Here is a 13,446-nt window from a genome sequence, read left to right as displayed (position 1 = left end):
TTAGGTGTTTTACAGACAGGCTCTGAAGATCCCAGTCTTACTTTGAGGAATCAATCTGGCATTTTACCAAAGCCTTTATCTTCACAAACTTTTATCTGCATTACTTCTGCTGTTTCCTTCTGTCTATTTTGGAATCTCTACATCCCAAGGGACACTATGAACCCTTTTTCTGTCCACTACACATCACAACTCCTTCAGTCCCCGTGGGATTTGTGCACCATCTCCAACACCACTGCCAAAAGTCATCTCCCTGCTGCAGGCAGCCAGGACAATGGTCAGAGGCCCAGAGAGCACAGCCAGGAGGGAAGATTGAACAGATCCAGGTCACTTATCCTGCAGGAAAACTGAAGGGCCAAAGCAAACAGATAAAACTGCTGCAAATAAATGGAATGGTTTGTTCTCCCAGTCCACAAGCAGTAATACCAGACAGTATTTGGGTACTGTGATCTGGAAACAACCACCTACAGAGAAGGCAGTGTCTCCACCAGCCAAAGCCCTTAGGAACAAGTCAGATACACACTAACCTGGAGCAACATTAGAGCCACAAGTCCTGTCCAAGGGTGAGGGCAGATTAAACAGCCTTCAGCCCTTCCAGCTGCAGGATTCTGAGCAAACAGGAGGCCCACAGCACATACAGCACTGAGAAACTGAAATTGCAGCTGAAGTGATCCCTGTCCTGGGAATAACATCTCACAGATCACATCCCAGTTTTCAAAGAAGCTCCTGCAAACAGCAGTGCCATGTGATTTCTCTGACCAGTACAAGCAGAGATCTTTTGTCAAACATAACACCATATGCCACCTGAGATCAGACAGGCAGGGCTGGGACTTGCTTCCTAACACAGTTCAGGCTTGGAAAAAAAATCCTGATATAGAATCTTACAACAGTGTGGAGTCAGGGACAGAAATAAAACCCCATCAAGCTAAAAAACCCCTGCTCTCAGCAATCCAAACAGACATCAAAACATCCATGGGTCTTGGTATTTCTGATCTGATAATGCTTTGCAAAAGCAGGAGCTGCTCCAGAGCGATGCAGGTTTCAGTGCCATTTTTGCCTGGTCCCTCTTGGATGCCTCCACACACACAGTTCACTCACCCTCCAATTCTCTTCTTGAGCTCAATTGGTTTCAGGTCGTCGGCCGGAGCCAGTTTCAGGGCGCCGAGCGGTGCGGGCGCTCCCGGGTGCTGCAGGGGCTGGATGGGCTGTGGGACCACATGGTGCTGGGAGATGGCCAGGACTGGCGCCGTGTAATGCTGGAGCTGCTTGGGGCTGCCCAGTGGCGGGGTTGCAGCTTTTCCATCCGGCAGATGTGGGCCTGGCGGCCTCTGGATTACCGGCGCCACCGACGAGGATTCCTTAGGGACACTGGGAGTGCTTATGAGGGGCTGGTGGCGTTGCACGAGCGGCGGGGACAGGGCGGTCTGGGCTGCTTGCTGGGGGGAACTGGTGACAACAGGGATGGGAATGACTGAAATGGGGGCTGCCAGGGGTGGGGGCGGCGGGGGCACTGGGGCCGGAGGGGAGATAGGCACCAGCAGTTCGCTTCGGGGCTCCTCCGGGGACAGGGCACTGTTGGCCCGCGGCGTGCTGGCCTTGCTGGCCTTCTTCTGCTCCTGCTCCCTCTCCAGGCGGAGCTTCTCGTGATTCTCATTCTCCTCTGAAAGAGAAAGACCGACAGTGAGCAATGGCGCTTCCCTGACCTTCCCCAGCTGCAGCCTTGAACCAACACAGGGCAGGCTCCTTGGGTTAAAATACCCCATGCTTTGTACTATCCTGAGTAAATCCCAGCTGAATGGACACTGCACTGACACAAACCCACTAGGGCACCTACTGCTGTGGATTTTATTCTAGCTCCTAAAAACTTGGCTTTGATGTGTGTATGTTCCTATATGTTTTTATAACACCAGACAAAGTAAATGAAATCTGTGTGGCCTGACTAGCAAAATAAACCTCATCAAACGCAATCCAGGGCTTCAGTTTTAATTGCGTGAACATGGCACAAGGAAAATTTATTTATACAAGTCCTGTGGCGCCAGTGGCCCTGGCATCTAGACATCACACAGCCTTAATCAAATATCTCCAAACTCGCCATCCGTGAGTCTCAGCAGATCCTGCTCCTGACAGCCTCTGAGGAGCTGCATCAACCTCTCCAGAGTAATACACAAATATTTGGAAAATAAACCCTTACTTTATCAAGGAAGGAATCAGGGGAAGGATGCAGATGGTCAGGTGTCCTGTCTTATACAGTTGCCACTATCAGGTAGTTCAGAGGAAGCTCCAAGAACCATCCCAACAGAGCCTATTCCCAGGAGAAGCGCTTTGGCTCAACCAAAACACTGAAAAGACAGTGTATATTTAGGAAATTTGCTAGAAGAGAGTGTATGCAACCTGGCACTGCCAGGCTGTGTTCAACCCTGCAGTGATCTTCAAGAAACTGTATTGAACGTAACCAGCGGAACAAGGGGAAAAGGGTCCCCCCAGGCACAGAGCTGCCCAGCCATCGCCATCTCTTGAGAGGCCCTACAACTGCTGGAGTAACTTCTTACACACCTTTTGATTTTACGGGGTGTAGTGCAAAAGCTACAGAGAGCAATTAAAGAGAACGAAACTCTTATTCCCGATTCTGAATGCCCTTTGGTACATGTGACCGCATAGTGACACTGTACCAGATTCACTGGACGCAATTTCCTGAAGTTCAGCTGCAGCAACAGTCCAAACACAGCCCCTCCCCTCTCAGGAGTCCGAGAGCAGGGTCAGGCACCCATTTGCCTGAGTAAACACTGTCCAGCACCCACAGAGGAAGAAACCACCCTCTGTATCGAGCTCCAGCACTGGGGCCACAGCCCCAGTCTCAGACCCTACCGCACTCAGAAAGGCACCCATGGAATTCCGTGATCAGGAAGGATTTCATATCCATACAGCACACTTCCCAGGGTTGCCTGAGACTCACATCCAAAGTTTTAATTCAACTCCTGCAGCACAAGGAGGGATCAATGAGCAAAAGATCTGACTGACTACAAAATGGGAGGGAGGTTTTTTAGCAGCAGCTGAGGCTGAAAGCAGCATTCCTATGTATTTTCTCAAATTATTTCAGGGTAATTATCAGCATTTCCTTAAAGGAAGAAGCAAAGCAGTGCAGGGTGGCAAAAACCCCAGCAGGAATCTCCTGATGTAAACACCAATCTTAGCTACCAACAACTTTCAAGAGGTTCAACTGAACAAACATTAATAACCAATACAGAAAAGCCCTTTGTCTGCAGATCTTGTGCTCCACTTTGCTGCTGGTTCGCAGCCAGAGCCAATGCAATGGCCCTGGCACAGGGCACATGAGGAAACCCAACCCTGGGGACCTGCTGACTCACGGTGTTCCCTGTGCATGTCCGGCCATGCTGCCGGCGCCAGGGCAGCACAGGCACCTGGCCTTGGACGCAGAGAGAGCAGCTGGGGCCGGCCAGCACCAGCCTTGTGAGGACGTGCAGGACCACAGACCACACAACTTCCACCCAGACTTGAAACTGCACCGAGACAGACAGGAGGGAACAGAAGGGAGTCCATTAATGGGAACCCCTGGTGAGGTCTGGTGAGGACAGTGGGACCTGCCCGGGCTGCACTCTGCCTGCACTGGGGGTTGGAGGTGACATCACCACAGCAGAGCAGAGGATCCAGCCAGGAGAGCTGAGGTCCGCACTGCCGGCAGCGCTGCTGTGTAGGAGCAGGAGTCAGCATGAACTCCTACAAGGAGCAATGTTCATTCATCAGGGATGCGGGAGAACAGGGAAGCAAGGTTAAAGCACACACTACTGATCAGAAATATTTATGTAAATGTCTCTTGGAAGCAGGTGCAGCCCTCGGGCTGCTGACAAGCTGCCAGCAAGGCCTTTGGTGTTGCAAATCTTGAGCTCCCTTGAGCTAAAGAGTTTATTTCAAGTGTTTTTGTAGCCAAAATCTGACACCAATGAGCCACTGTTCTTTTGTGTCTGACTCATCCACAGGCAGGACGGACCCACATTGCTAACCCCTCCCCAGCAAGAGGCCTGGACGGTCCCTGAGCCACTTTTTAGGACAGAAACCCTTCTAGGGTTACCACCCCACTGGGCGGTAAAGTTTTGTCTCCTGCTTGCTTTGTACTCACACCTTGCACACAAACCAGACACCCTTTGAAAGAAATCCACCCCGAGCTATATGTTTTCCCATATGAAGGAAGTTCACTCATGTTTCATCACAGATATAGATCGCAGATGAGTGACCAGTGTGTTCAGATACACGAGGTTCATTCCTCCCTGTGCAGCACACTCAGCACAGGAACTCCTGCAAGCCCAGACACAGAAAGCAGTCAATGCTCAGAGCATGCCCTTGGGCTAAGAGGACAGCTGAAGCCAAAGGTGCATCCCAAAATTATGTGTGATTTCCACTTATTCTTGACACTCCTACCAAGGGGACTGAGGACAGGACAAACCAAGTGAGTGAACCAGCCCTGGAACCCTCAAGGGGTCTGAACCACAGGCCAGGCACAAAGAGACCAGGAATCCAATCCTGCCCACACCATTCCCCCTGCTATCATGCCCACGTGTTGGGAGCAAGGACCTCAGCTCCCTGGCCATGCCACCCAGGCAGCAAGAGCAACACTGGCAGCCACCAGACAGAACAGCAAATCCTGCCCGGGGAGGACACAGAAACAGGGTCAGCACTCCTGACCAGTGGCCTGGTGCTATTTTAGGGCCCTGAAGGTCCAGGAATACACAGCACCAAGGCACTCTTAACTTTGTTACCTAATAATCTGCTGTGTTTAAATATATCTTCTCGTTTTTGCCTGCCCTGGAAACACCACCCATCTGTCACAGCCCATGCTGCTGACACAGGGAACAGCGTGGGGCAGAGCCACACGTGCTCCTGGTCTGGCAGCAGCCAGGGCACAGCCTGAGCCTTCTGGGGCTGTGTTGGAGGAGCAGGCTTTAAGGAATGCCAGTGCCCTTTAAATGCTCCTGTTTTTCATTAGGGACACCACCAATACCCAGAATTCATCAAGGGCGTGTGCCTTTGCATAGCTAAGCATTCTACCTCTGTGTGTGCTCAACAGTCCCTCCCCAGCACACACACATCCCCAACTCTGGGAGCAGCGAGGCACTGGCAGTTCTAAGGTGTCATTTTCTGAATGGTCTGAAGTGTTTTTCTGAATCATTCAATGTTGCTGGGAGCTTATTCTGCACACCCTAAACAGCTACATCCCCGGAAAGGAGCACCCTGAGTGTCACTCACACTGGATCTGGAGGAGTGTCACCCACAGCTGACACCCCTGACTCCTACCAGGAAAGTGCTGGGGACAGAAAGAAGTCTCCAGATATTTCCGCCTCCCAAGGCCATCCTGTAAGGGGACAGCCATGTCAAGAGGAAGGGCAGGCTGGAGCCTGAAGGCTGGTTTCTGTTTGTGCAGGTCCCTGGCTCTGCAGAGGAGAACCAGGAAAAGGAAGGTAAGAACAGTCAGCAGAACTGGAGCCCAGCAAAGCTCAGCCTGAGCCAGGCAAGCTCTGAGTCATAGCAAATGCTGCTGACACCAGAGGCTGCAGCAACCAGCCGTGGGCGCTTCCAGACCCAGAAACAAGCCACACGATTGAGACCCCTTCTGAATCTTGGCTGACAACAGCACAACACAAGCCCCACTCTTCTTGATCACCTTTACTAAAGTCTCACTGTTTGGTGTCCATCCCTTTGCACTGCTTTTCCATGAGGCCTTGGCGTTTCTAAGAGGTAGGGAGACAAAGTCATGTGCTCTGATAAGCAAGTAATTTGTCCAACTGAACAGCTTCTGTGTCACACTTCAGAGAAAAAAGTGGCACTGATGACAGGCGGGACCCAACCCACTCATTTCCCGTGCACATGAGGACACCAATGTCCCTGCTTCTGGCCCAGGGACAGGGGGACACACTGCAAGAACAGAGAACAATGAAGTGCCTAATATGTACAGGTCGGAAAAGAACAGTAAACTTGAGCTGACTTAATAAATTCTGTTATAAACAATGAACTCTTAAAACAGACCAAAAAGCGCAGATGTGCCCTCAGAAGAAACTTTGAGACCCCACTTCATCCACTGCTGGCAAGTGCTCTGCAGGCTGCTTTGAGTTGGCCAGCAAACACAGTGTGTGTTACACAGCCAGCAAACACAGTGTGTGTTACACAGCCAGCAACGGAGCATGGACAGGTGAAATGACTTCAGTGAGTGATGGCAAAACCCGATCTGGCAGTTAACAGCCTGTCGGGTAAGCATGTTAGCTCCAGGTAACATTCCTTGATCCTGTGAGGAGAACCAGGGCTCACTGCTGCACCTTCAGTCCAGGGCTGTGCGAGGGAGTGTTGTCACAGGCTGCTCACAGTAGCCAGCTCTCTTCACAAGCAAATTAATGGAAATGTGCAGATGACTCTTCAGAATCCTATCTCCATACTTGAAAAAGAGATAAGAATCAAGGGTATCTGCCCATCAAAGCCCATGCACAGAGTCTCCTCCATCACCTGAATTTGCTACACCAAGGCAGTTTCCCTTGCCCTCCCAGGGCAGTTATCCCTGCCATCCCCAAATTCACAGACATTGCTCTGTCACAGAGGAAGGCTCTTCACAAAGTTAAACTCCAGTTCTCAGAGTCAGTGTGTCACTATGGCACTGTTTTCTTCAGAGCTGCACAGAAATAGATAAACTCCACACTGCTTTGTTGGGAGGTGCTTTAATTTCCCCTGAAAGAAACCCAGGTGGGTGTGCTGCCATCAGCAGCCAGCAATAGCTAAGGACATGGCCACACAGCCTTGCAGCCACTCGGGACCCACGTGCACCCTCGTGAGACAGAAACCAGCAGCATCCAAAAAGCCCTATGGGGTTTCTGGAAATGCATCCCAACATCATATTGATGCAATCTGTTGAGAGACACCAGTGGGAACCACACTGAGCACAGCACCAACCCACTGCCCAAACACTGATGCTGGGTGTGAGCAGGTTCTCTCCCTCACCCATCAGCATGAGGCAGGTGGCACCACAGCCAAAGGAAACCTTTCTGGTCACCACACACCTTGTTATCACTCCCAGGCAACTGAGTGCCCAAATGGCAGTTAGGTGAGAAGCAAAAGCCCATAAATGTGCTTGCTGCAGGGCCACTGCCTGTGCTGGCACTGCTCGGGAAAGGGACTTTGTGAACGAACTGCACAGCATCGGGAGAGTAGTGAGCACAGACTGAGCACTCACAGATGAGCATCTATGGGAAAAACCCTAAGAAAACAAATATTAGTTACTTGCAATTATAAAGAAATTTGTTTTTCTTAGATCGCAAAACATTCTTGGATTAACCAAAATTCAAAGAAGTCAGCTGTCCTGTAATTCAAGTCAGACATCTCTGGAGCTTGCACGTAACAGAGGAAGGACCGTAGGCTGTGGGTCTCTACTACATGTAAATGTGAATTTACGTGCCTGAGAGTCACATCCTTACAGCAAGAGGGTTACAGCAGCAGCAGCAGCATTGTGAAGCATGAACACAGGTGTGGACAAGAGTGCTTCAGCATCCTGACCCCCCCAAAAAAACAGAGATCTGGTGTGTGGTCCCTACAATGTGTCTGCCATTGTCTGCATCCCCATGGTATTCACAGTATAGAAACGCACAACATCAACTGTTCCCTTCACCTCCCCACAGCTGTCGGTTTGTTCCTCACAAATTAATGAGATCCAAGTAATGATATTACTGATACCATAATTTACAGCACATTTGTCACCACGTAGGAGAACGGGTCTGCTGGGTGCACGCACACAGCACAGATGAGGAGCCAAACACCTGCAGTTTCATTTTTGATACACTTCTCTGCAGATCCACAGGAGATCTGTCCAGTTTTAAGAAACTCTCTGAGTCACACAGGCCCAGCAGGAAGCATCCAGCAAACCCCAGCACACACATGGGATCACACCTGGGTGTGCAATGAGCACACAAGCAAAAAGAGCCTCACAACCTACTATTTTAAGTCAGTCAATATTTATGTTGTGGAAGTGTCAGGCCAGGATTCTGTAGATATGTATGGGCAGCTGTGTCATCACAAAGCACACCATTCCCTCTAACACAACTTGTCACCTGCATTTTGTTTCCTCCCAGCTTATTGGGAGACAACAACCAACCACTTGTGCTGTGTCCCTCCTGTTCTTCCATGCCAGCAAGTGTTTCAGCAAGGTGTGAACTCAACTGCAACACTGAGCAGTCAGGGGAGGATCCCACAGCACCGAAGTCCCTTTCCCTGCCACGTCCCCCGTCACAATTCCCTTGGGAGCTGTTACTCTCTTGACTACAGCTCAAGCTGATGTACCCAACTCTCCTGTTTTCAGAAATCTGAAATGAGATTTCTGAAATATTAATACATATAATACATAATATTCAATAGGCTTTTGGCTAGTATCTTGCAAATACAGTCTTAACCACACTCTACGATTCCCTGGGCCAGGAGCAGTGACATGGGGTGGGCTCCACACCAAGAGCTACCTGGGTCTCCCTGTGGTAGGTCAGGGTGGCCCGTTACAGGTTTCACCCCAGAAAACCTAAGCATTGTCACAAAAAAGCAATAAAGGCCCCTCAAAAAGCTGAGCACACAGAAGACAAATTGCTCTGGTTATAAATTAAGAAAAGTAAAGTCTACGTGGTATAATTTTCCACTGGTGGAAGAGGCTGAAGGGGCAGGAAAAGCCACTTTCGTACCTGCTGGGACACAAACCAGAGCCAAGCAGAGGCAGCAATCACAGACAGGGGAACTGGATGTCACTGCTTGGATGCTGTGGGTGTACTCACAGCAACCAGCCCCTGGTGCTGCAGCAGGACCCCACTGCCATGTCAAGGGCTTGCGCTCTCCCAGCAGCTGGAGATGATCCAGGCTGCATCCCAGTAACTGTCAACCGCAAAAAGAATGACAAAGAAGTGACAAAAGCTGCTGGCCTGGCCTCCCAGCAAGTCCAAGAATGTGAAGATCCAAATACTGTTTGCTTTCAAGGAATCCTTCTTCATCTCCTCTCCTCATAAGGATCTCCCTCGCAGTCCCACACCACACACAGCAGTCCCATGAGCTCCGTCCAGCTGGAGGTGGCACTCCCAGCAAGCAGAATGGCCAGCTGTGCCTCACACACCACTTTCCTGTGCAGGTCCTGCAGCACTCCATGTCACCAGGAAGGAGACCTGCCATACCTTGACCGTCTTCCCTCCCTGAGACTTTCTGCTCTCCTTTCCTCCAAAGCCTTTCTGGTCTTCTATCAGTTTTCTTTTTCATAAAGACAGGATGATGAATGCCTGGCTTAATGGGAGACACTTCCCCCCTTTATTCTCAGGTATGAAGAAGCAACAGCATAGGTATCATGGGTGTGTTACCCTGTGTTACCCACGGACTGACCGCAGCCCACGCTCACAGCCACATCACCAGGGATTCCTGGGCTGCTCCATCCTGCCCTCCTGCCAATGGCCAGGCACTGCCATTGGCTTCAGACACAGCAGCCTTAGATCAGTTCAGGTTTACATTTTTTCATGCTGTTCCCGAAGTGGATTTATTTTCAGGCCAGACTGAACCCCTGGCATTCCACAGTGTAACTGGGGGTGTAATGCAGACCGTAACACTCTCAGAACACAGATTTGAAGGGGGAGGAGAGCACGAAGGCCAGGGAAGGAAGCCAACCCAGAACACTTCATTGCTCCCCAGTCTTTCCCAGCTTGTGCTCTCCCTCGACATCTTCCTGCCACCCAAAGGTCACGCGCCGGGCTCCTCCCTCCCGTGCCACATCTTCCTGGTGCTGACTTCCCTGAAGTGGCCACGTTTGCACTGATGCTGCCGCTCCTGTGGCCAGTTCAGCCTTGACGTGTCTGTGCAGCAGACATTCTGACTGTACCCCCCAGCACTCCAGGCTCCACACGCTTGCTCTGGCAGCTCCTGCCTGCAGTGGGCTTTGGTGTAACACCATAATCCCACACAGCCCTGTGAGCTGCTCCTGGAGCCGGGAAACCTGCATGGTGTGTTCTCCTTGGTGTGTTGCCTTGCCCATGTCCCCCTCAGCCATGATTCTTGTCTCAGAGGCTGCCCAGCACGATAAGCCAGGTCCCTCCTGCTTCTCTGCATCCCAAATCCCCATTTGTTGCTTCCACTCACTGGACGTTCCCATGGTTTGGGGCAGCAGGATCGTAATGAAAATCTGTCCCAGCAACCAGAGCCATGACCAGCAGCCCTGCAGAGCCACGGGTGTTTCACTGCTGTACACTGAGCACAGCCACCACCTGCGAGCCCGGAATCGGTACCAGCACAGGGCTGGCAGGGCCAAGGGGACTGTCACGGGCTGGGAGCCGCGCCGGAGCTGTCACCCGCCCGACGGGAGGGCGGCCCGGGAGGGCCTTGCCGTCCCCAAATCCCGGCGTTTGTTCCGGGCTGGGGAATCCTCCCGGCCCTGCGCGGCCCCGCATCACCGCATCCCCCGTCTGCTGCGTGACTCATCACCGACACAATGGGCGGCGGCGGCGGCTGCACAAAGCGCCGCTCCCGCAGGTTCACCCGAGCCCCCGCAACGGGGGCGCCACGGGAGCGGGGCCGGGGCGGTTCTCCCGCAGCCACGCGCGGGCGGTGGCCCCGCCGCGCGGCCCCCGGGGCTCGGGCCGCGGCTCCCGGCGGGCCTGGGGCCGCCGAACCGACAGAGGGGTGCGGGGATCCGTGCGGGGCGGCCGCGGGGACTCCGCACGGTGGCACCGGGGGGTTCCCCCGTCCCGTCCGGGCGCCCCCGGGCGGGTCCCGCAGCCCTGGGGGGGCCGCGCGGGGCGGGGCCGCGCGCACGTGGTGGCGGGCGGGGCCTGGCGCGTCACGCGGGCGGCCCCGCCCCCCCGCCGGCCGGGGACACGCAGCGCGCGGGGCGGGGGCGGCGGCGCCCCCGGCGGGAGCGGGGCCGGGCCGGGGCACCCCCCCCCCCCCGCCCGGAGCCCCCGCCGCGCTGCCCCCGAGCCCCCCGCGCCCTGTCACTGACCCCCAGCCCCGCCTCGGCTTTCCCTCCCCCCCGCTCCCGGCCGGGGCGCCCCGGCAACGCATCGCCCGCGCCCGTGCTCCCCCTCCTGCTCCCGGTGCCCGCGCCCGCGGCTCCCGCGGCTGTCAGGCGCGGCCACGCGCGGCGCGGGCGGCCCCTCACCACGTGCGGTCTGCTGCTGCTGCGCTTGCCACTCCAGGAACCGCGCCGCCTCCAGCAGCGTCTCGATGCTCATGGCGCGGGCCCAGCCGCCGCCACCGCCGCCGCCGCCCGGAGCGCGGGCCCGCCCCGCCCGCGCCGCCCCGGGCTCGCCCCGCCGGCCGCAGCGCTGGCGACAAGATGGCGGGTGGCAACAGAAACACAACAGGCGGGCGCTGGCGCGGCCCCGCTACTACGCGGCGGGCGGCGCCAAGACGTGGAGCGGAGCGCAAGACGCCGGCCGGACGGGACGGGGCGGGCCGGAACGCGGCGGCCGGCCCAGCCCGGGGCGCGCGGGGGCGGATCCGCAGCCCCTCCGGCGGCGCGGGGCGGGCGCGGACACGGCCCCGGCCGGCCCTGGGGCGGGCGCTGGGCGCGGGGCGCGACGGGGGCCGGTCCGATCCGCTGTCGGCGCGATCCGGGCGCCGCGTTTTGCGGCCGGCGCTCCCCCCGCAGTGCGCTCGCGGCCCCGGGCGCGCTGTCAGCGCGCGCCGGCCAATGGGCGCGCAGCACAACACGCGTGCTGCCCTCCACATGGGCGCCCCGCGCCGCCGCGCGCCTTAAAGGGGCCGCGCCCGCCCCGCGCCGCGCCCCGCGCACGTGCGGGCCCGCCACCGCCCGCCGGGGCTTCCCCGCACATCCCTCGCGTCGGGAGAAATAACGCCATCGTGTTAAACGCCCGTCCCGTGGCGAGCGGCCGGTGTGGGATCGGTGCCCCGCCCCGGCACCGCGCGCTCCGATCCACGCGGGATGGGCCCGGCGCGGCGCTGCCTCCGCAGGGCTCCCAAGTTCTGTCCCATTCCTGCAGAACCTTTCTGGCCTGCCCCGGGTCACAGGCTGCGGGTGCGGGTGACTGAGAGCTCTGGCGTGTCCTGCGCCGCACCTGGCGGGCGGCTGCAGGGAAGGGAAAAGCCAAGCCCTATCCGTGGGTAGAAGCAAAGAAAGAAGGGAGGCTGTTGGAAAGGGTCAGCACAGGCAGTGCCTGCTCCTTTGGAAGCTCCTCGCAGTGCAGCTGCTTTTGCGTAACTTAAGCAACGTTTTCCTTTGTACAGCCCCTTTTTCAGTAGCTTGCAAAAGTAAATTGAACTTTAATTATCCGCACAGAAATTTTCCATTCTACGCATCTGTCCCTGACTGACTTCAGGTTTTGGACTGGGAAAAAAGATACTGAAGTGAAGGGAAAAGAAACTGGTTAGAAAAACCAATGTTCCTCATGGAAGAAATGGGATTGAAAGAAACCTCGATTTTCGTGTGAGGATTTTTATTCTAGTTAAAAACATGAAGGAATTCACAAACCAAAAACTACCCTGAGGAATGACTAAGGAAGGTGGCAAACCCAAACTCTCATGAGCTGGGCTGTACTGTTTTGTGGAGCTTGGGGCTGTCTCTAAAGGTGCTCCTGTTCCCCAGACAGGGCATTGTCTTGTCCTTGCTCAGTGTGTGGCTGGTGGCCTCACGTACTGCACGCTCATCAGATCCTGCTCTGCACGTGGAAGGAGTCATTTCCTCCTGGGCTTTGCCATGAACTCATCCCTGTGTTATCTGAATTCCTCTCAATAGTAATGAGGGTATCATCATTATGCAGGAGCAAAAGATGCAGATAATGAGGAGCAGAAGAGGTAGATAAGATGTAAATGTAGATAAAGCCTGACCAAAGTAACTGGTGTGGCATGGCTTATGGTGGGATGAGCTTCATTTCTCATGGAACTTCTCAGCTGCTTTCCAATCGTCCATCCTCCCTGCAAACCAACTCACTCCTCCCAGGTCCTGCAATGAATGAAGGAGTTCTAATATCAGGAATGGCTTCCATCAGCCAGCCTGGTTCCTCAGAAGTGGCCTGGGCTGTGTGCTGAGCTCAGCCTGTGTAACAGCACCCTGGCCACAACGCATGTGGCCTTAGGGAGCTCAGGAAGAGCTACTCCAGAGCAGAGTGAATCTGACATCTCCCAAGTTCTTCCCTTTGTAGCCTGGACTTATTCAGGTGTATTTTGCATGTGTTGTGTATGACTGTATATGTTACACCCAAAAATTGTGCTTGTCTGATTCCAGCAGAGGAGCCAAGGATGGCCCAGCAGCTGGCAAACACAGCTGGAAAGCAGCAGCAGAGCCCCAGTGGGACACCAGCAGCTTGTGCTGGCTGTGCTGTGCCTGCTGTACGATTGTCACGTTGCAGGGCTTACACTGGTCAGCTGGCACTTCAAAAAGCAGGACATCCCGACAATAAGATGACTTGGACTGTCTGAGAGGAACAC

The 13,446-nt window shown here is 54.8% G+C and overlaps 1 protein-coding gene across 1 annotated transcript in view; it reads right to left on the bottom strand.

Annotated features, from left to right (window-relative positions):
- MNT (MAX network transcriptional repressor) overlaps nt 1–11,335 on the bottom strand; it is a 32,487-nt gene extending 21,152 nt beyond the window's left edge. Inside the window, exons 1-2 of the mRNA XM_071575028.1 lie at nt 11,159–11,335; nt 1,096–1,657 (exon numbers count right to left, since the gene is read on the bottom strand). Coding sequence (XP_071431129.1) covers nt 1,096–1,657; nt 11,159–11,231 — 635 coding nt within the window. The 5' untranslated portion in view covers nt 11,232–11,335. The remainder of the gene's footprint in view (nt 1–1,095; nt 1,658–11,158) is intronic.
- Nucleotides 11,336–13,446: the final 2,111 nt, after the last annotated feature.

The sequence above is a fragment of the Pithys albifrons genome, chromosome 21 (genome assembly GCF_047495875.1).
Source record: "Pithys albifrons albifrons isolate INPA30051 chromosome 21, PitAlb_v1, whole genome shotgun sequence".
NCBI classification, from domain to species: domain Eukaryota; kingdom Metazoa; phylum Chordata; class Aves; order Passeriformes; family Thamnophilidae; genus Pithys; species Pithys albifrons.
The sequence above is the reverse complement of the archived record's forward strand: the minus strand, read 5'-3'. Positions and strand labels throughout refer to the sequence as shown.